The 24201-nt window shown below is 36.1% G+C and overlaps 2 protein-coding genes and 1 pseudogene across 3 annotated transcripts; 2 read left to right on the plus strand and 1 right to left on the minus strand.

Moving 5' to 3' along the window:
* Window positions 1–602: 602 nt before the first annotated feature.
* On the minus strand, window positions 603–8558 carry LOC130993399 (mitochondrial carrier protein MTM1). 2 transcript variants are annotated; one of them, XM_057918278.1, is made up of 11 exons: window positions 8227–8558; window positions 7593–7864; window positions 7095–7184; window positions 6043–6171; window positions 5535–5594; window positions 5250–5420; window positions 5056–5158; window positions 3555–3646; window positions 2557–2706; window positions 2382–2440; window positions 603–1197 (listed from the first exon to the last, which is right to left on the minus strand). In XM_057918278.1, exons 2-11 carry the CDS (start codon window positions 7854–7856, stop codon window positions 1065–1067), a joined length of 1251 nt encoding a protein of 416 aa, XP_057774261.1. In that variant the 5' UTR covers window positions 7857–7864; window positions 8227–8558; the 3' UTR covers window positions 603–1064. The 2 variants fall into 2 exon arrangements, with proteins under 2 accessions (XP_057774261.1, XP_057774262.1); XM_057918279.1 differs by having other exon boundaries at window positions 7593–7861; window positions 8227–8502.
* Window positions 8559–12938: 4380 nt separating this feature from the next.
* LOC130993954 (low affinity inorganic phosphate transporter 4-like) lies at window positions 12939–13605 on the plus strand (annotated as a pseudogene).
* A 1893-nt stretch (window positions 13606–15498) lies between these two features.
* Window positions 15499–17988, plus strand: LOC130993400 (plastid division protein PDV1). The gene is made up of 2 exons (XM_057918280.1): window positions 15499–16171; window positions 17171–17988. Exons 1-2 carry the CDS (start codon window positions 15842–15844, stop codon window positions 17669–17671), a joined length of 831 nt encoding a protein of 276 aa, XP_057774263.1. The 5' UTR covers window positions 15499–15841; the 3' UTR covers window positions 17672–17988.
* Window positions 17989–24201: the final 6213 nt, after the last annotated feature.

Below are 24201 nucleotides of genomic sequence, written 5' to 3' on the forward strand. Positions count from 1 at the left end.
TGTTACTTAATTATATAAAAAAATATATTACTTTACAACGAGTTCATATTACTCCATTTTAGTAATCATAGAGAATTTTTGTGATTTGTAAAAATATTTTATTATATTATATCTATATAAGTTATTTTAAATATTTTAAATATTTTGCCCCCCCAACGCCTCGGGGCCTGGCTCCGCCACTGTTAAAAGACCACGCCACAAGAAACTCTGAACCCAAAACCTTTAACCTTAAACATTAACCACGTACCGCTTGACCAACACACGCAAAACAAACCACTACACAACCCAAATGATATAGCTTTTCTTTTTTCTTTTTAAAGGGTGTTCTCTTTGATTATAAATTTTTGATGAAAAAATGAGAAATAAAAAAACATTTTCTTTTTAATTTCTTATTTTCTACAACAGATAATTTTACCCTTCCTCATTCTCCATTTTCATCTATTTTGAGTTATTTAAGCATGACATATAGTCGTCCAAATGGGTTATTTAATCGTAACATATTTCAGAACTTTACCACTGAATTAATAAAGTTGGTAAATTCAACTGCTTAATTAATTTCTTTCTCAGTGATGAGTTATGGCTTGAACACTAAGCAAGTAACATTTTTTTTGTCAGGAAATATAAACAGTTTATTGCGCGTTAATGAAATATTTTTCACCGTCTCATTCACAAAGCCACTAAAGAAACATAGAATCTAAACTTTGACATGTATATGGCCAAAGAAAAACATATGCATGTCATGACCCAGTAAAAACCGGTTATAATCTCCCTACAAAAATCTCTTCTCAATAGTGGACTCAAGTGACATCGAATCTAGCTAAAACACTTGAATCAAAAAACTATATGAGAAGAAAACTTATTGACATATGGAGAAAATTTCACATGGAAATTATTTCCTCGCGTGTGTACAAGTTCCCAAATAAGTAGCCCTCGAAACTGTGCAATTTACGCCTATATATCAACTCACCATGTGCTTTGGTGCAACCTCGGGTACCTTAGTCAGCTGTGTAGTCAGCAGTCATCATTTATGGCAAAAAAACAGGAACGAAAAGGCCTCTAGTCGGTCAAGATGTAGCGTAATGACGGTTTAGAAGGTACTTTACAACTTCGTAAAAGGAAACCACAATCCCAACAGAAGGACCAGCACGGCCAACACGGGGGCCAACACCAGTAAACAAACCCTTCATCCTCCCATCCCTGTAAATGGTACAAGTACATCAAATATCATGCGGAGGAAAAAATGCAATTTAGAACATCAAGACTAAAAAACAATCAACTTGCATATGTACCTAAACATTCTAGCCATCAAGCAAACCTGAATTGTTAGGTTAGAGTAATGACAAAACATAAATTTGACAGACAGCTTCAGATAAAAGAAGCAAACATAGAGAGCTAGAACATATAGACATGTACCTATTCTAAGACTAGCTGAGATATAACATAGATGACGAGAGATTAGTTGAAGTTGTTGGGATTAATTAAAGTTGTGCAAACATTAGAAATTTGGAACTGCAACCTCACTGCTGCTTGTAGTCTAAAAGGGGAAGTCAAGGATTCAACCACAGTATCTGTCACTCGGATTGGTATGAGCGTCTGATGTGGGAACATATATTGGTGTTGGACTCCTCATCTTCTAAGTTTCAGGATAAGTTGATGTAAAGGTTCTAAAATGAGGATAAGGAGTGCTAGGAAGCTTCATCATATACATCAATAAAGATGTGTAAATATTCTAATATATTTGATGATACAAGTTTGGGTTACTGTCACTTGTCTCAAAAATATTCAAAGTTGTACTCCCCAAAGGAGTATCAGAATGACAAAAATGACAGGGTTTTCCCCGTCTCTCTTTTGTCACTTTCACTTCAAAACCCTAGACGCCTCCCCACATGGAGGCAGATCTGGAAACCACTCTTCATCATCTCTCCTATATCTCATTTCCATTCAAGGAAAGCTAATTTACTAACCAGCCGTGGAGGATATTTCTACAGTAAGACCAAAAGTCTGGTTTCTTAGTTCTCAACATATCCAATACCAATATACCATTACAGTCGTAACCAAAGGAGACAGGTATATCTTTAAGAATAGTCCAATTCCAATTGACCATCATGGAAAAACCATAGAGAAGGGAAAAATTGAGCTGAAGAGACAGTACACATTTTAAGCCCTGAAGTTCTCGTTGATAAAAGTTTGGGAACATCTGTCCCAAGAGAAAAGCCAGAAACTACAAATTGATGCAGGTGCAGCTGAATATGGTTTTATGGGTCACAGCTATAAGAAGAACTGGTATTACAAAACTGGACAAAATGGAAAACTACTAGATCTTAAGCATCTCACATTTTTTCAATAGTTCAAAGCTAAAATTATAAATGGGGCATAATTACCTCCAAACTTCTAGGAGTGTGTGCCTTGTAGTCATTCTCAATGCCCTGGTCGGATCTTGCTGCAAAATGACAAGACAAACAAGCTAAACAACTATTACCTGAAATAATAAAAATATACACCAGTAATCTATATAACACAACTTTCTATTGCACTGAATTTTATTTAAATGAATACCTCAATTTGTCTACGGGTCTTTGCAACATCAAGTGGACATGTAGCAGCAGCAGCAAGGCTCCCAGCAACAAAACCAGCAGAAAAGTTTGCCCCAAGGACACTGACGGCATTAGCTTCATCTCCAATCACACCTAGAAGCCGCCTCCTCACCTATAATAAATAATTGTCTGGTATAAGCTCATTACAAGCCCATAACAACGTTGTGAAAAACTTAAGGCGGGATTGAGGCGTTTTGCCTGGTCGAGGCGAGGCGGTAAGCCTCAAGGTGGTTTGAGGCGTAAGCCTCACACCAAGTACAAAAAAACTCACAACAATTTAAAAAACAAATAAAATCATATAAAAATAAAAAATATATATAAGTTATGAATTTTAAAGTCTTAAAACAATTAAATTAAAAGCTGAAAATATATAAAAAATAACCAAATTATCCAGTTTGTCAAACCACTGACTGCTGCTCCTAATTTGCTGTTTTCTGTCTGTAGCTTGTGTGGTTTTTTTACAAAAGCTAATGCTCCTTATTTATACTTTAAATATACTCCATTAGTGTTAAATTATTATTCCTTTGCAGGGCCCATTTAACCAAAAAAATTGTGGCTCTATAGGCTTTGGAAATAATGAAAAAAAGAACTTCATAAAGTTGCGGCTGTATAGGCTTTCGAAATATGAGTAAAAAAAGAACTTTAGAAAATTGAAGCTGAGACCACTCAAAAAAGAAATTCAGGAATCATATTTATTCATCACCGCCTGAACTAAGTATCAAACGGCGCCTCACCGTTTTACCGTTTTGAGGTGGCGCCTCAAACCGACCAAGGCGCAAAATAATTGAATACACATAAAAGCGTATATGAGGTGCGGTTTCCTTGCCGCCTCGCCTTGAGGCGCGCCTCAAGGCGGCCGCCTCAAGCGATTTTTACAACACTGGCCCATAAAGATTATAAAAATTTCATTGCATAAGATGCATAATTTTAGCTGCAGAGAGCACAGATGATGAAACTAACCGGCTCGAGGGTTGACCAGCAGATTGCAGAGAAAGGCACATCACGAGCAAGCTGAGCCCCCAGGCCAGTCCACAAGAAACGGTAGTTTTGCACTGCAAAAGAAAAAAGCCAAGGCCAAACAAAACGATGAGATAATGCTTAAAAACTGCATAAGGCAGATTTCCTTTGTGACCACCAATAGCTCTAAAATTTTGAAGTCCCCACCTTAAAAAATTTAGAAAGGATTATACACAGTGTTGCAAAAAGCTTAATGCAGAACTGAGTCGTTTTGCCTCGGCGAGGCGAGGCATTAAACCTCGAGGCGGTGCGAGGCATAATCCTCACACCGAAGATTAAAAACAAAAATTATAATTATAAAAAAAATACTTTATAAAACAACATAGTATCAATAAAAAATATGTTCAAAATAATCAAAATGTTTAAAATTTTAAGCATTTCGCTCATCAAATATCTCAAAATAAAAGCTTAACGCATCTCAAAAACACCAAATTATCCAGTTCATCAAATATTTAAAATCTTAAACATCCCACTCATTAAGAGGCGTGAGAGAGTGTTGTTGTCACTTGTCAGTGTGAATCTTTTCCGACTTCGCAGCGCATCACATGTTACGATATCCCACATCGGTTCCAGAGAAAAGTGTGGAATGGTATATAAGAGGGGTTCAACCCTTTACCCTTGACCATGGTTTTGGATCAAGTTAGGGCTCCCTAACTTATATGTCTAACAATTTGGTCCGACCTGCCGGATCCGAAAGTTTACGGGAGAGGGCTACCTGGGGAGAGTGCCGCACGACTCCAGGGGCTCGAAGGCGACCTGCCTGGGTCGATCGAAGGCTCCCCAGAGTGAAAGCCATCTGTGGACGTCCGGTCTTAATGGGGGATGGATTGTTACGATATCCCCATCGGTTCCATAGGAAAGTGTGGAATGGTATATAAGAGGGGGTCAACCCTTTACCCTTGACCATGGTTATGGGTTAAGTTAGGGCTCCCTAACTTATATGTCTAACATCGCAACGCAAACATAAACAAATCTCTTTTGATTAGTTAATTTAGGGTTACAATATAGTATTATATTGCATAGGCTTTTTAATTTTAGTATATAATAATAGATGGGCCAACTAATTAAAGCTATTAAAACAAGCACCGATTCGCCTTAATTAAATCTTTGAGGCGTCCGCCTCACAAAAAAAAGATGTAGAAGTAAAATTTAGATTGATGCGCATAAAGCAGTGCGGTTTTCTGCCGCCACACTGTGCGCTTTTCACAACAGTGATTATATATCCAACTTTCTACAAAGAGTTATCATGATTTGGGTTCATGAAGTCCAACAAAAAAGGAAAAAACAGACCACAAGCAAGGTTACGTATTAAGCACTAAACTGGAAGGCATCAAAAGGGCCAAAAGATAGCTCTGATCTGTGTTGATTGTCTTGGTATTAGCAAAGATTAACTTTTCATCAAAGGATAAATTTCGTAACCAGTAGAATAAGAACAACAACTTACAGCTGTTATTGAAGCTCGTTGTACTTTTGACTTGGGAGATAACGTCAATTAAAGTCTTCAACACTCCTGGAGGCCTTTTATCGCCATGGATATGCTTAAATGCCTGAATACCAAGATATTACAATGAGATAGTTGAAAACTCAGAAGCACAACAGTACTGAACGACACAATGAAAATACAGCTAAACAAATTACCTGCATTCGTGTTCTTGCAAGCTCAATAGGATAGCAACTAGTGCAAGCTAAGGAGCGTGCCAAAGCCCCAGCAACTAAAGGTGTATAAGGAGTTAATCCAGGAGCATTCTGTGCAGTAAACTCCTCTAATTTGTTGCGAAAAATATCATAGCATGGCAAATAAATGCCAACCTGTTTGAAAACATATACTAATCATCATTCAAGCAGGTATAGAGGAGTTTATTTCCAAAAACCCACAATAATAACATAATCAGCAGATGCCACATATTTTAGCAGCAAACTTACAGTGGGAATAGCAAGTGCCAAGCCAGCATTAGTTCCTCTCCAGAGTGCAGAAAATCCTTCCTGCATAGGACATGAGAATAAATGATTGTTGGAATTATAAATGGTATTTTAATTTTAGGTTTTCATTATGTTTCCTAGTTTAGTTAGGACTCTTGTATTATAAATAAGTGCTTTCTTGAGTTGATGAAGTGCTTTCTTGAGTTGATGAATATACAGAAAATTAGTCCCAAATATGTTTCCCACGTATTGTTTAACAATGATCAAGCATCAATTAACAATATTGTGTACAAGTTTTAACTTCAAACTGAGTAAGCATGTGTGCGCATGCAAGTATAGTATATCGGTGGCTCAAAAGTATATAATTGTTGGGAAAGCCAATGGCATATTTTGTCTATACCTCCACACTTTGCTATGATCAATTTCAGAGAAAGACTCAGCATGCATAAAATGAGCTACATTTAGGAAATGCTTCTCACTCTTTCTTATTGTTTAACTGTCAACAACTAACCTGCCGAACAATTTTGCAGAAAACATCCAGTGTTCCCTTATAATGGAAACAATCAGGTGGACAAATTGCTACTGTACCATGAACTCCAGCGCGTGCGCACGAGGGAGAGCACCTCAGATCAGCAAACATCTAGCAACAAATGGAAATGGGAATGTCAACTTTTATTACTTCAGGCAAGGGTTCGTTCTCAACCTGTTGTTACTATATTCAACGCCAACTTAGACATAGCAACCACGAAACTTACACTAATGATACATATAAATCACTAAAACTAAAGCCACTATAGAATATTTCCTACACAACAATACACAACTATAGGGTCACCGATTACAACTCAACTTAAATAAACATAAGGGTGGTTGTTGTGATTAAAATAGGTGCTACATTACAGTCGCACTCCCTCAGTTTTTCCAAGTGTCGAGTCTTTAGAGTTCTAGATTCTACTGAAAGATTAACATCTAGGGATTGAGTTTTGAAGTAGAGACACAAACCACCAATGTCAAACAACTATTCCTTTTGAGTAATGATTGGACAATGCTAAAAACAAAGTTTAAGGCCAAATGGAACCAAAATAAAAGTAAACTGGCTGAACAATTTAATAACAAGTTCTGTCAGTTCAAGAATAAACAAATCTCAATTAGGTAGCATGAAGCACTATCATGGGAAAAAACCTTTGCAAGACAAGTTACCAATCCAAAGAAATTGTGGCCAAAGTAGGGCCTAAAATAGCACTGTTCAATTAACAGTGGAAACTTGATTCATAAGAATACAAATACAAATTAAAATAAAAGAATATTCAGGTTATATGAGACACATAAAACTATAGCCAAGGAAACTTGATTCATAAGAATACAAATACAAATTAAAATAAAAGAATATTCAGGTTATATGAGACACATAAGACTATAGCCAAGGAAATCCATTGATCCGGCCACGTGAGGCTCTACTCCAAGTGATTCATTGAGATGAGAATTTAGGAATAAGCTTAAATTGACAGGCCAATCAAATGAAATGAAAATGCTGAAAATGATAACAGAAGACAGCTTACATACCATGTGAGGTCCAAAATATGACATGCGAGAAGTAAGATTACTTAATGGATGGGAGTAAGGGACTCCAGCAGCTTGTGCCTGTAATCTTGTCTGAGAGATTACACAAAGTAAAAAATCAGATGGAGAGGAATAAGTAAATAGTAATACTACTGGACGTACAAGTACAGCTATTCTAGAGGACTACAAATATTAAAAGGGCAAAATAGGTAAGTGAAACAAAATTTCAATAGCTAAATCAGTTTTTGTTTTCTTTTTTTGCAGGTGAGGGAAGGGAGGGGTTTGTATTCGAAAAATCAATTAGACCATTAACTAGTTTCACTAAACGACTACAAGTCTAGCAACCAATTGGCCGGTGACTGAAGGACTTAATAGCATATATCCACAAAAACAGAAATTAAGGGGGAAGGGCACACATGGCTACAACCTTACTGAATCAAAGAAGTTGAAACTTAACCAAATAGATCATTAATAAAGAAGAATTGAAGATGTCAAATGCACCTTAGCCACATCAAGTGGGTTGACCAAAATGGCGGATAGAAACGCTGCACCAGCCGCAGAGATAGCCCGCTCAGACAACCCCAGTTTTTCACCTGCAGAGGCATCCACAACCCTATTGCTGCTCTGTGAGATTTCGGATGCCTCAATGCCATCAACAATCACCATTGCTCCCGACATCAACGACACGTCCTTATTAAATTCAGAGATCCTTGAGGACTGCTCAGCCGTCCATGAATTTACAGAGTGCTTCAGCTCTCCTGTCATTCTCCCTTCTACGAGAAAACACGGAAGACCATTAAGTTTCCGGCTAATTAATTGACTTTCCAACAAAAGGGAAATTAAACCCTAAAACCCAGTATATTCACACTACTATTATAAAACACACATAAAACAATAACAAAAGGCAAACCAAAGAGGATGGACACTGAGGCAGCTCAGAGCGCAAAAATATCAAAAAAAAAAATCATTCGCGTTTAATCCCCTAAATTTTATGCTTCAGCCAACCAATCAAAAAATCGGCAAGAAAAAAATACGACCCAACATACATAATTAGGGAGACAATTCTGATAGAGCAAAACATCCTGCCCTGAAACAACACATAGAAATCGAAACGCATTGAAAAAAAAGTATGGACCTTTGCGATTGCCTGGGCTTGAATTCGATGCTATTACGTATGACGAGGCATGATAGTTGTTATTGGATTATTTACCAATAGTTCTTCCTCTTTATTCTTTCTTTTTCTTTTCTTTTCTTTTTTCCTTTTCTACCTTGTGGGCAGAAAGGGGTTGGTGTCGATTTGAAAAGTCTAAGCGGTTTGTTTCCGACTTCTTTGGAGAAAGAAAAACCGCAGTAGCGAGGCCCACCGCTGTGAGAAGAGAGGGAGAAATTAGAAGCCTCTCGATTTTGAGGTGTTGATTGGAAGAGAGGTGTATTTCGTGCTGTGCACATCATTGATGACGTGGCTTGGTTTCTATCACTGCACCCGTGTCATCACTTATGCTGATATTATGTGAAAACGACCTGTTGGGCTCACAATTTTTAAACGCCAATCTCGCCAAGAATCTCATTTTGGATGGATTAAAATAGATTGAATAATTTGCATATGCATATGATTTGAGGAGTTCTTTTATGCGAAAGTTAGTGGAGTGCAGACTAGTTATATTAGACTATCTGTAGTAAAGACTATAAGATCACACCACACTGATTCATATGTCACCTGTAATATTGAATTGGGTTTAAATCTTACTAGTAAATTTAGAAAGAATAAAATCAATCGAGAAGGAACATTGAGAAATTTGGAGAATGCGTAGAGAGATAAACATGACAGTTAAATCAATGCAACATTTGGCTCATAAAGTCATAAGTGGGTCCGGAGCATAGATAAGCTAACTAGAGACTCAACCAATGTTAATGCTCTAAATAGATTCCAATATTGTGACACATGTCACTCTTGAATTGATTTATTATATTTTTTTGAATATTATAAGTGTATCTTTCATATATTATATTCCCTCCGTCCCATTACAAATATATCATTTTTCATAATGGGATGTCCCGTTACAAATGTCACATTTATTTTTTGGCAACATATTCTCTCTCTATATCTAATATTTAAATAATTTCCACCAACTCACTTTATTTACTAATTACATATTTTTTAATTTATGTGCCCAAAGTAATGAGACATTTGTAATGGGACAGATGGAGTATTAAAAAAAACGGTTAAAGTACAAATTCACCCCTAAACTAGACACCCCTAGAGCGTATACCCCTTCATTCTCAATCTTGGCCCAAATACAACCTCACCGTTAACTTGCTGGGTTTAAATGCACTATTTTTATGGACTCTATGGGGTGTATTTGAGCCAAGATCGAGAATGGAGGGGGGGTATACGTGCAAGTTAACTTAATTTTTTTTTTAATTTCTAAGTGGCGTCGACGTGATTTCGATCCCAATCGGCGGTAGAGAGGGGATATCATTTTCCTCCCCCTTACTACCTCAATTCCATCGCAATCGGTGCATACAACACCATTTCGAGGGGGATTTCTATCAGCACCGGCACAATCAACCGCAATTTCTCCGCCGACGTCATCTTCAGCGACGGTAGAAAATTCTCCGACGTGTCCCTCTACTCCGACGCGCCCCTCAACGGCGAAATGCACAATTTAAATTATCCGGGAATGGGGGTGAGCTCATTGGCACTGATGCCTAGGGGTGAGCAAAAAATCCGAAACCGGATAACCGAACCGATCCAAATCGAAATTTTAAAATATGGTTCGGTTTTTCGGTTTGGTTCGATTTTTTTCCATAAAATTCCAGTTTTTCGGTTCGGTTCGGATTTTTTAAAACCGAACAAAACCGAAAAATCGAATTATATTTATAATATATATATATATATATAATATTTTAATTATAATTTTATAATATCTAACTTCTAATATTTTTTTAATTTTATAATTTTTTTTTGGAATTTTTGGTTTTTTTTTTCGAAAATTTCGGTTTTCTTCAGATTAATTCGGTTTTTCGGTTCGGTTCGGTTCGGTTTTAATTATAAAAATTTCGGTTAATTCGATTCGGTTCGATTTTTTTTTAAACCGAACTAAAATATGGCTTGGTTTGGTTTTAGCAAAAACCGAACCATATAACCGAATGCTCACCCCTACTGATGCCGGTGGAGCGAAAACGACGGGAGGTGAAGCTGGAGAAGTTGAGACCGAAGCTGCAGTCAAAAGTTTTTTCTATGGCGGTGAAGGCCGGGGTTCCAGCGAAGGCTGGCAGGAAAAGTTTTAAGGGGCGAAATCCATAATTTAAATTTTTTTAAAAAAAGTTAATGCAGAGATAACGGTTGTTAACTCGCTGGGTTTAAATGCATCCTTTTTATGGACTTTGGGGTTGTATTTGAACCAAGGTCGAGAATGGGGAGTGATACGCTCTAGGGGTGTCTAGTTTAGGGATGGATTTGTACCTTAACCAAAAAAAAAAACCATTCTCTATAACTAGACAGGTCTAGTAAGAGCATCTCCAATCGTAGCAATTAGTGCCGACTCGAGGCGACGCTTAAAGGTGGGAAGCGGGCTAGCGCGCCAAGTTGGGTCGATCGTGCCTCACCATGAAGGATTTGATGGCTTCCGCATGTGAAACACGCGACAAATTTATATATATATAACTGCAAAAAAACCTCGCTGTTGTGGCTTGTTGGGAAGATGAAGAAGATGTGCGAAATTAAAGGTGGCCACGGTTCCGGTTCCAACCGAACCGGTGGTTCCACGGTTTCAAAATTCGGAACCGAAATCGAACCGTGAAAGTTTCCTCACGGTTTCGGTTCGAACCGTGAACCGACGATTCAGGTTCCGGTTCCGAACTGACGGTTCACGGTTCCAAAAGATGGAACTTTTTTTTTTAATGTTGATTTGAATGTACACAATGTTGAACTGTTTATTTAGGTTGTAAATGATTGAGATTTAGTATGAATTAGATGTGGGAATGAGAGTTGAGCATTTTATCTAGATTCTAAAGGGTTGAATTTTACTATAATTTCGATGTGAGAATAAGAATTTAAAATAGATAATAGTAATAGATATAAAAGAAGCACATGAACTTATGTTTTTCAATGCACATGATTCTCACATCGAATTTTTATTAAACTTCAACCATTCACAACCTAAATAAAATGACCAATCCTCATTTCTCATTCTCACATCTAATTCTTAATTCTTAATAAACTCCAACCATTTATAATTTAAATAAATGGTTCAACATTATTTACATTTCAACAACAATTCAAAACATAGTGAAATTTTAAAAGGAATTAACAGTTCAAACCGGGAACCGCCGGTTCTAGGGGCGGTTCAGGGCGGTTTGGCGGTTCCACAGTTTGGTTCCCGATTCGGAACCGAAGCTGCCGGTTTCAGATATTTGGAACCATAACCGAATCGGCCTAACACGGTTTTGGTTTAGATTCGGAACAGTCTAACACGGTTCCGATTCCGAAACCGTCCCGAACGGTCCGATTTCACGGTTCGATTTCTGGTTCCGGTTTTTTTGGCCGCCTCTATGCAAAATATATGAGGTTTGGTTTGGCGCAACAGGGGTGGGGTTTGAGTTTGGGGCGAGTTTTCCTTTTGTTTGGTGGGGTAGTATTTTAATTTTTTATAATTTTTGTTTATATTTTCTTTTAATTTTAATTTTTGATTTATTTTAAATTTCTAAGTTTTTGTTGTAATTTTAATTTTAATTATTATATATTAATTTAAGTATTTAAATTTATTTTAATTAATGCAATGATGAATTTTTAATTTTAATGAAATGTTAAATTTTAAAATAGAAGAGTAAAAATGAGATTAATTGGAAATAAAGATTTTAGCGCCAATGCACTGGAGAGGGGTGACGCTAAGGTGAGGACTATCAATTAGTGCCACCCCTAAGCGCCAAGGGCTGGAGATGCTCTAATAGTATATCATAATTAAACACACAATACAATTATCTCATCTTCTCTTCCTAGGGCATCAATTTCACTTACAAAAGTGTAATCTTTTCTCCATTGCCGATGGATCCCAATCAATTTTTTTTTCTCAAACTCCCAAAATTTCTTATATTAGTAAGATTATTATCCAAGCCTTGAAAATATATCAAACTTCTAATAATTCATGCAATTCGACTGCTATTAACTTCTAAATTTCACCAAATATCATTGAATCTCATATCCTTAAATACAATCAAAACGTTTGAAACTATCCCTCAAAGCACATGTTAAAAGGTTCAAAAAACACGCACAAACACTTCCATTTGTCCACAAAGATGGACAAATCATAAGACAGAGCACTAATGTGTTCTTGGTGTATAGTTAATGAAAATTCAATTATTGGCACCAACCAAAAGGCGATGTGTTATAGCATCGCATTTTAGATACGTATCAACAAGCTCAAGCAACTAATCCATAACTGCGCGAAGAAAGATCAACGAAGCCATTAAACTTCATTATAAACAATTTAATGAAAATGTCACTAAGGGGATTGGTGCGTACACCGAAGCATATGGTCGGAAAAAAAAAGAGCATGATGTCCATTCAAGAGTTGATAGAGATGCTCGAACAATTTGCGGAGCTTCTAAGTTTCCAAACTGAGCTATTTTTGAACAAGTTATGCGCCATCATCCCAGGTGAAAATTGAAATTGGACAGTGAAAATGTTTTATATATATCTAGATCTCGTGTTATCATTATCTTTATTATTCATTTTTAAAATCAAATCTATTTATAAGAAATGTGCATTCATTTACCATAACTAAACTCACTACAAAAAAAACCCGTTTTCCGGCCAAATCACACACACCAAGAAACACACAAAAATAAAATAAAAGCAGTATGGCCTCAAACAACATCTCCGTTCTCAACGCCCTCGACAACGCCCGCACGCAACGGTACCACGTGACGGCGATCGTCATCGCCGGAATGGGATTCTTCACCGACGCATACGACCTCTTCTGCATCTCCACTGTCTCCAAGCTCCTCGGCCGCCTCTATCTACTACTACGACCCCACCACGGGAAAGCCCGAGAAGCTCCCCCACAGAGTCAATAACATGGTCATTGGCGTGGCGCTCGTCGGAACCCTAACCGGCCAGCTCGTCTTCGGCTACTTGGGCAACAAACTCGGCCGGAAGAAAGTGTACGGCATCACCCCAATTTTGATGGCGTCCTGCGCCATCTGCTCCGGCCTATCGTTCGGCTACAGCCCCAAGGCGGTGATGGGGACGCTCTACTTCTTCCGCTTCTGGCTAGGGTTCTGCATCAGCGGCGACTACCCGCTGTCCGCCACCATCATGTCGGAGTACGCCAATAAGAAGACCCGCGGCGCGTTCATCGTGTTTACAAGATGCAAGATAAATCTCCTCTCCCAATCCATAATAATATTGCATTTGGAGCTTATAATGCAAGGTTTGGAATATTGCATCTTCAGAAGGCTGAAATTTGAAGCATTTGGAGCTTATAATAAAAGTAATAGCATCTGTAAATAGAACCTATAAACACAGCCAACTAATTGTATTACTGAAATTGATATGAATGTAGCCTTTGGAAACAATGGAGGTTCCCCATTCATCAGTACATCTCAAAAAACTGATGACAAATTCGAGCATAAACTTGATCAATATGCCATATTCAAACTTGTTTTTTGCAAGACAAAATGATAGATAGTAGTATACAAGCCAAAGTAGACTGTAGAAGGTAGAGAAAGGGCATAAACACTTGCAAGATTTAGCAGCAAAAGGGAAAGTTCAACTCACGACTGGGACCCTCTTCGGCTCCGGTTACCACCACCATTTTTAGGTGGCTCAAGTCTGTCGGATAGAGGTCCCTGTGACCGGAGGAACCACTCCGGTGCCCTTGAGATGGAAAGCGAGGAGACGAATTTGAGGGACTCCCTCTTGAGACCTCTGATTCCAGAAGGTTGGCTTCTTCCACGAGTAGATTTCATTGTTTTTAGAAAAGCCAAACATAAAGGAAGGTCGATAAAAGCTATTGGGCAAAATGAAACTTCAACTCCTTTTATTTGATGTAGTGTGAGAAGATAAAAACTGCAGAACTATTATTGGGAAGCTTATACGTTCCACTACGTTCACAACCAAGTCGTAATCTAGCTTTCCTTCCACCATTTTGAGATTGAGAAGATAAAGTGATAATAATGTATCCTAATCTCTTTCCAGTTTTTTTCGCCCATGAAACTAAATCTCCTTTACTATTAAAAGCCTGTAACATGAATTTAATAGTGTCATATTTAAACTTGGACCTAATTATCTAGTTTTTAACTAGATTGTCGACTTACATTGTTAGTATAAAAGGAATTGGTAGCATCCAAGGATTTTGTTTGATCTTCGTAGTCAACCATCTATCATCCATAAGGATCATAAAGTTAGCAAACTCAGATGCAAAAATAAATTCGGAGAACAACATATTTAGTACTAAATTAAGCAAACTAGTTATTCCATACTTTAGGTATATTAAAATCTATCACAAATTTTGAATTACTATTTTAATATTCTGAATTAGATATCACACATTACAGAAAACAAAAAATGTTACCAAGGTCTCCAATCTACCAATCCAAGTTACGAAAATTCTAACTTTTAAAGGAAAAAACAAAAATCAAACAATGAAAGCACCAAAATTAGCTACAAAAGTGTATGTTCCTTGTCGACGCTTTGAGCCATAGATGATTTGACGGACAACGTGAATTCATGAAAAAAATTGATCTAAACGGCCGCCCTTTAATTTCTTTCTACTACAATTCTTAGATTAAAGTGAATATTCAAAACGGAAGATTAAAAATCAAAGACTAGGATTAAAGTAGTTATTAATGAAGATTAACTAACGTGAAATTGAAAATTGAAGACTAATTAAAGTGGATTCTCCAACAATTCCAACAATTAGATTGATAGCTTCCACATTTATAGTTTTTCTCGAACAATTCCAAATAACTATAACAAGAAAAAAAAACAAGTGAATTAGACATAGAAAACTTACAGATACTCCTGCAAATTGATTTTGAAAATTAGAATAGGGAAGCCTCTTGAATTTTCTTTTCAACGTAAGCCTTTCGAAAACTTCAGTAGAAAAGAATGTACCAACTGCGTATTAACAGACAGAAAAACGTATTCGTGATGATAATCAAACACGTGAAATTTTGCGTTAGGAACATGAACTGAAAACGATACAATACGTTAAAAATTGTAGGGGCAATGGGTTATAGTTTTTTTTAAAACTTGGGGGCTATGAGCTATGGGTATTTAATTTAGAGGCTATGGGCTATAGAATAAAATGGTCAATCTATAATTATTTATTATTATTATTTTAAGTGGAGACTATACTGAGTAAAACGGGGCTATAATACAATCACGCACGCCGGAATCCGAAGTATGCCAGCCCAAAATGCGTTGATTTGTTCAACAACAAAGCAGAATACATAAATAAAGCTACACATCACAAGTTGGGGTGGGGCCACTATCATCACCTCCACTACCAATTCCTCCAATTACTTTCAGTTGACACTGAAAAACGTGATTTTCGTCAAGCAGATATTAGAATTTAGACAAAAAAATTGTTCTAAGTTCTAACCCTAGAATTTTTTTTGATGCCAAATCTCCGCTTCTCTTTTGCATTTCCCTCTATACTTTCCCTCCTCCCGCACTCAAACTGCACTTTCCCTTTTTTCACCGATAAATCTCCTCTCCCAATCCATCATCTTTATTTTCCCAAATGAAATGGGAAATGGAGGTAGACGAGATTGAAGCCGTGCTCGAGAAAATATGGGATTTGCACGACAAGCTCAGCGACGCCATCCACTCCATCTCTCGAGCTCATTTCCTCAATTCTATCAAGAACCCGGCCCGGAGACCCGATGACTTTTCTTTCAACCGTAAGAAGAAATCGGCCGACGACGATCCGGATAACAAAACCGGGTCGGGCTTTGTCTTCGTTAAGGAGTTCCGGGTCGACGACGACGACGTGGCGGTTCTGGAGGCGAAGAGCTTGTACTCTATTCGGACAGCTCTCGAGAATCTCGAAGACCAGCTTGAGTTCTTCCATGTATGATTCTGTAGACTCCTTTCACCTGCGTTTTGTTTTTCCCCCTCTTTGCCAGTTTAGCACCTATTTCTACGAATTTTGATTTACTGCAGAAATTTTGGGGGGTGGATTTGCTATTTTTTTGTTAAATGACCATGTATGGATCGTAATGCAGAGGGTTTGTTGCACAATAGGAAGACCAATTTGAATGCATTACCACATGCCTCGGCTTCTGGTTGTGCATATTTTGTTTCCTTTTCTTTTCTTACCAGAGTTTGTCGTCGTTTACATTTTCCGCCTTGAGCCCTAGGGAGAATTGGAGTTGTATATAGACTATAGTATACTCTGTAATATATGTATGTGTGTGTGGTTTCTAGCAATGCTGTTGTGAAACAATTTAAAGTAAGATTGTTGCATCTTATTGTTTGTTATGGAATTTTGATAATGTATAGATTATTGAGTTTGATTTCTAGGTCCAATCTTTGAATCCCAAAAGTATTGATGCGAGTCTTCTGATTGGTTTACTGCTTCATAATGAGTATTTTTATGCTAAGATGCTGTGAGACGGTTAATCTATATCTGGAGATATCAGTTCTATAGGTGGAAATAATTGGTGTTTATGTCTTGAATTAGCTTACTGTGGACTTTAGGCTTTAAAAAGTGGTTTGATCTGCATGTCTGTTTAGATAAAGAATCAGTGTTTTAATGTGCTCATTTTAGATGGCTCTTTTCAACTTTGAAGAGGCGTGCTTGTGTGCATATATCACATAGTAATATCTATTGCATGGAGTTTGTTCTTACGCTGAAAACTCATTTTGTTTGCATGTTAGTGTATTTCATTGTTTCTGTAAAATTTGTTTTCCAGGTTTTATGTATGGAGAAGAAAGGTCACAGAATAAGATTCTTTGTCGGCTATAACTGCATTATCTTAGAAAAATCTTGCATTAGAGTTGTGTAGTTTGACATGTACATTGTGTATGGAAAGCAATGCTAAACTTGCCATCCAATTTCAATTTACAGACTGTACAATCTCAACAGAAGGCAGAGAGAGATGCTGCAATAGCTCGTCTTGAACAAAGTCGTATCATCCTTGCTATGAGACTGGCGGGTCATCAAGGTAAGAAATACAAAGTCATTGAAGAAGCACAAGCTTTGGTAGGTGATGTGCGTGATGCTAGTCCTTTTGTTGCATCTGAACATTTATATGGCTCAACACCATACCCTTCCAATGAAAAGTTTGTGCCAGAGAAAGGGAAAAGGTCAAATGCAGTTGTCAATTTCCTACTTTCGAGCTATGCTTTTGTTTCAAAGTCCCTCAAATTGGAGCACACGGTTGGGATAGTGGGGAATGCTGCTTTGCTTGCTATAAGCATGCTTGCCTTTTTGCATCTAAATCAAATTGGTCACAAGATGCAAGATCCCCCCGCTTTTGGGAGAGAGGGCAGAAAGTTTCCTCACTCCCGTGGTACACCATCTGATGAAAGTTTGACACGGTTGGACGTCACATTGGCTAGGGGTTAAATTGTTGGACGTTACTCGGGTGATTTTATGTTCTTGAGCAGCCTTTGATTTTCTGAAAATAATGAATTGTTTGCTGTTCTGATGATGAAGAGGCATAATGTGCATCTCCTCACCTTTTGGTAGATAGGTATTATGTGTGATTTCTGTTAGCTTTAGGTCAGTGCTATGCCTTTTTGGTGCTTTCACCTTTATATTCTCACTTCTTGTGATGAAAGGGGGATTCTTAATTTTCAACTCTTAGAGACACTTAAAATATTTGATTGTGTATAGTATAGATTTCAGGGCTATATTATATAAAGAGAGTAATATTGCCGCCACTTATGAGTTCAAACTTTTTATGAATTCCTGTATTGTTATAAACAAGCAGTTAGAATAGAGAAAGGAGGGAAAGTAGTAGTCGGTGTTCTTGACTTGTGAACTACGAGTTGTTTTCTATTTAAGAAAATTGTGTTGTAATTTTCATCGTGGACATATAGGTTTTATTATAACCAAACCACATAAATTTGTGTACTTCATTTTTCTATTTCTTGAATATTTTTCATTTCTTGATCGAGTTTTAAAGATTCTTGGTAACTGAAACAGATAGAAATTCGGAGAGGAAGATGTACTTTTGACCTGGTAATTAGTACTTCAAAAAGATGTACTAGATTCGCAAAGACATACATGCAAAATGAAATAAAACAGCTGACAGCGTTTTACGAAATAATAACAATTTCTTCAATAATCCATGTTAATTCTTTGATACATGGTCGTCCATCAAACTAAAAGCTGCAGATTTACTAATACTCTAATTTGGCCTAACTAATTTCTGCACTCAATTCTTTGAAAACCGGTCTTCCACCAACCACGGATCATATGCTGCAAATATAAACAACTATAGGTAAGGAAGAAGCCAAGATATTCTAGTATTTATTAACAATAGTAACAACTGGTATATATAAATGATTGGTTACCGAGTATAGCCGACATTGGGGTCAAGAGGGACAGGAACTTGGATATAGGGATGTCAATGGGTGGGTATTACTCGGATCGAAACCGTTAAAATTGTTATGGTTCCGGATCCAGAACCTATCCATTACTTATTGGACTCGGACCGAACCTAGACCATGAAATAATAAAGTGAATGGGCCGGGTAGGTTAATTACTCATTGATAATTTAAAGACCCATAGCCCATTACAGGCCCAATAATACCCATAGAAGGACCAATAGTCCATTACCCATGGATATGGGTGAAAACACTGTTGCTGCTTCTCGTTATCGATAATTTTCGAAAGTGCCGCTGGGTCTCCCTCAATCTCCACCAAGACGGCGGCGACAGCGAGTGGCGGAGGATTCTCCGCTGGTGGGTGAGGATTTTGCCGAATTCGTCTTGTCCGAGGCTCGGACTCCGGGCAAAATTTCTGGTTTTAAGCAACAACGAGTGGCGGAGGATTATGCTAAATTTACTCTGGTTTTGGGCGTCAAGCGTTTCCGGCAGCCCCGAGGTTCGAACGTGAGTTGATTCTACAATATTAAATCTTCTTTTCTTTTCACTTATTTTTTATCATCTCTTTCTTTTTTGCATTTCCCCCCCTTTCTTTATCGAATGGATGATGCCAAGATATGGAATTTAATAATACTAGTTGATTATTATTGGCCTACGATCACGCTCAAGCTTTTGAATTAGTAATTGGGGTTTTTGCAAATAAAATCACGAACAATTTTAAATTTGCAATTTTAACGTGACTTTTGAAGTGTGGCGAATTAAATCATAACCTTTTCAATTTTTGCAATTTCGTCCCCTCAATTTTTTCTGGCCACCGGAGTGATGAGTTGGAGCTTATGTGGATTATTTTTTTCCACGTAATTAATTTCTAACTAAAATTAAATTGCTAAGATTAAAACAAAATCAAAACCTAATTCTTTTATTTTACATCTTTTTCGTCTTTTATAAAAATATATTTGATGTGTATCTTAAGTTAAAGATTATGACAAGATCTTCAATTTGATTTAAAATTCATTAAATATGAATTTGAAATAAATAATTTATTATAATTTAAAATTTTAAAGTGATTGTTTTTCTCCCTCCTATCTCTTTTACAATATTCTTTATTTTTTTCTCTTTCTCCTTATTTTGTTATTATATTATTTTTATTTGTATCTCTTTCTCCTACACAATTTATATATCTTCTCTTCTCTTTTGATTAAAAAAACATAATACTTATTTGTTGAATTATTATATCAAAGCATACATAAAAATATTAATTAAAAAATATAATGCACAATTATCAACAAAAATCGAGAAAATATTATAAAAGTATTTATTAATTTTAATTTTAATAAAAAAATAATAATCATTAACAAAAAACTTTCGGTAAATTTAATTATTATTAAACAATACTCATTGAACTTAATATTATACTCCTACTCATTAAGTTGATAAAATTATTACTATACACTATTTTAAAACAAATACTAATATTTAAATTAATATATTTTTTGTTATTAATTAATTTGATTCATAAATAATAATATTTTTACATAATTTCAAATTTTAAAAATAAATAAATATATCGTGGCCGTGCATCGTACGGGAGGGCGTACTAGTTTAAGGAAAATGGGGGATACTGTAATAAGTTCGACGAAAAAGAAGAAAAATAAAAGAATTAAGTTTTGATTTTATTTTAATCTTAATCAGAAATTAATTACGTGGAAAACAAATAATCCACATAAGCTCCAACTCATCACTCCGGTGGCCGGAAAAAATTGAGGGGACGGAATTGCAAAAACTGAAAAGGTTATGATTTAATTCGCCGCACTTCAAAAGTCGCGTTAAAATTGGAAATTCAAAATTGTTCGTGATTTTATTTGCAAAACCCCTTAGTGATTAAAGATTGTAATCAATATTGTATACATGAGACGTGTCAACTCCTAATAATCACAAATTTGTAGAATATTGTATGCAATATAAATTTGTGAATATAAATTTTTTGTCTTCTAGTTTTTCTTTCATCTTTCCAAATATAAATTTTTTGAAATTTTTTATTAAAATAAAAAATAAATTTATTTTTGAGGGGTGGGGGGAGGTGGGTGGGGGGTGAGGGGGTGGGTAGGATTTGGGGAGAAAAATTAAACAAAAAAATAAAAAAATTGGGGGGGAGGAATGGGTGGGGTGGCGGGTTAGCGGCAAAACAGTCCAGGTCCATAACAAACGGATCGGATCGGATCTAGACCCATCAGGTTTAGGGTCTAAATGGGTCAGGTCTAGAACCAGAACCAGAAACGTTGCTTATAGCTCAACGGGTAATGAACGGTTCTAGTTCTGGTCCGGGTAATACCCACCCACTGACATCCCTGCCTTCATGAATAAATATATCCCACTCAGAATGAGGACTAAAATAACACACCACTGCCGAATTTTAATGCGGATGTCCTTTTAATAATTATTTAGGATTCTTCTTAATGATACAAGCCAAAAAATAACGGTATAAATCTATACAATCATATTCTCACCCAGCCATAAATTAGTTTGATGTCCATCTTCTTCACGCTACCAGACGATGTAGTCTATTTTGAATTTTTTATATTAAATTTAGATTAGTTAATTACTTTCAAATTTAAGATGTCTTAAAATTATATTATTTGAGAAATTATATCCAACTAGGGATGTCAGTGGGTGGGTATTACCCGGACCAGAACTAGAACCGTTCATTACCCGTTGAGCTATAAGCAACGGTTCTGGTTCTGGTTCTAAGACCCGACCCATTTAAACCCTAAATCTCATGGGTCTAGATCCGATCCGATTCATTTGTTATGGGTCCGGCCAGGCCCGTTTTGCCGCTGACCCACCATCCCACCCACCCTCCCCCAATTTTTTTTTTAATTTGTCTCCCCAAATCCTACCCACCCCCTCACCCCCACTCACAAATTTATATTGCACACAATATTCTACAAATTTATGATTATTAGGAGTTGACACGTCTCATGTATACAATATTGATTACAATCTTTAATTACTAATTCAAAAGCTTGAGCGTGATCGTAAGCCAATAATAATCAACTATTATTAAATTCCATATCTTGGCATCATCCATTCGATAAAGAAATGGAGGAAAATGCAAAAGAGAAAGAGATGATAAAAAAAAGTGAAAATAAAAGAATATTTAATATTGTAGAATCAACTCACGTTCGAACCTCGGGGCTGCCGAAAACGCTTGACGCCCAAAACCAGAGTAAAATTTAGCAGAATCCTCCGACACTCGCCGTCGCTCAAAACCATAAATTTTGCTCGGAGTCCGAGCCTCGGACAAGACGAATTCGGCAGAATCCTCACCCACTAGCGGAGAATCCTCTGCCACTCACCGTCGCCGCTGTCTTCACCGCCGTCTTAGTGGAGATTGAGGGAGACCCAACGGCGCTTTCGAAAATTATCGATAACGAAAAGCAGCAACAGCGTTTTCACCCATATCCATGGGTAATGGGCTATTGGTCCTTCTATGAGTATTATAGGGCCTTAATGGGCTATGGGTCTTTAAATTATCCATGGGTAATTAACCTACCCAGTCCATTCACTTTATTATTTCATGGTCCAGGTTCGGTCCGAGTCCAATAAGTAATGGGTAGGTTCTGGATCCGGAACCATAATAATTTTAACGGTTCCGGTCCGGGTAATACCCATCCGTTGACATCCCTAAATGCAGCATTGAATTTATAATTCAAATCAATTGTACTGGGCCGAGAAATAATTTCTACTTGAATCTTTTAAAGCCCATTAATTCATTTATAAAAAGAAGTCCATCAAACTAAGGCCCATATTACAAAACCTAGACTAATCCTATATATATGCACTGTTTCATTCATTTCGTTCCGACAATGGCGCACCTTCTCATTTTAGTCTCGCATTTATCTCTTCACTCACTCTCACTATGCTCCTCTCGTTTTATCTCACACCGATTCAGCCTCTCATTTTATCTATTTTCTTCGATTGATAATTTCTTTTTATCTCTTTTTTTTTAGCTTTAGATGAGTTATGAAACATAAGTGGTTCATTAAAAACTTCGATCACTATCATCGATCACTATGTAGAACTCACTTCTCTCATTCTCCTTTTATTTTTTATTTTTATTTTATTGATTTATAACTTTAGATGAGTTGTGAAACATAAGTGAATCATATGCCTAACAAATCGATTACTATGTGCAACTCACATGCAAAATATTTTGCAATTTTGAAATTTCTTTGTGATATTTTTTTGGTTTAATGCTATTTTTTCTGTAGATCTATCAATATCTACAAAAAAAATTGCTTACAACCATTGAACATTTTTTTATGTATCTTTAAAATATTCATGGCTACATTTGTCTTTTTTTTTTTTTTTGTTTCCGTGGTTAAATTCTAATTATTTGTAGATGTATCAATATTGACCGAAAATTTTGCACAAAATAAATATATTGCTTATAAATCTATTTAAATCTACATAGAATATTGCAAATCTATTGTTTTATACAGCAAATATTATATAAAATGAAGTTGTTTTTATAGATCTTGAAGTTATAATAATGTAGATCTATTGTTTTATATAGAAAATATTGTATAAAATGAAGTTGTTTCTATAGGCCTTGAAGTTAAAATGTAGAAGTATAAGTTATTTTTAGATCTACATCATATATCTATCTTTATTTTTAGATCTACATCATAGATCTATCTAAAATTTTATTTACAAATTTTATATTTTAAATCTTTATGTGAGTGAGAAACATATGTAAATCTTATGCCTTTTACTATAGGCTTAAATGTGGAACTTGCATAAAATATTTTTAAACCTATTTTACTATTTTTTATACTTATGTGGTATATTTGTTTAGTTATACTTATGTACTTAAACAAATACTTAATGGATCGGGATTGATTACACCATTCAATATTTATGTGCGTTCCATACTTCAATAGAAGATAACGATTGTGTGGAACAAAGGCACACCATTCTACAGAATTGTCCTTTCATTATTCCTACGCCTATATACTAGATAACCATCTTCATCAATGTTCGTTGTCGGTATTGCCATCGGTGATGAGAACTCTGGCGGCATTTAGGGGATTACCGACGGCGTTTGCCGTCAGTAAATCTCGTGTTTTTTGTAGTAACTAATCTTTTATCGCTACATTAAAAAATATATCTGTAGTTTCGCTTCACTTTTCTACTAAAAGAAGAATAATCAGATCCTAAAAATACTGTAACAATATATTAATTTATTAAATATATATTAAAAATCTATCTTCAATTTTATATTAATCGTGAAATTAAAAGAAATTTTTTAAAATTTTTGATATTAATTACTTACTATATAATTTTTGAAATTTAATACAAATATTCATCTCTAATCTATATAATTTTTGAAATTTAATACAAATATTCATCTCTAATCTATATAATATATAAAAGAGGAGTTTCTTCCCTCCATTTTCCCCTTTTTTTCTCTCTCTTCTCCCACTAATTTTTCACTATTTTTTCTTTTACTTTTCTTTATATATTTTAATTTCTTTTAAATAT

Source organism: Salvia miltiorrhiza, chromosome 7 (genome assembly GCF_028751815.1).
Source record: "Salvia miltiorrhiza cultivar Shanhuang (shh) chromosome 7, IMPLAD_Smil_shh, whole genome shotgun sequence".
NCBI lineage: Eukaryota > Viridiplantae > Streptophyta > Magnoliopsida > Lamiales > Lamiaceae > Salvia > Salvia miltiorrhiza.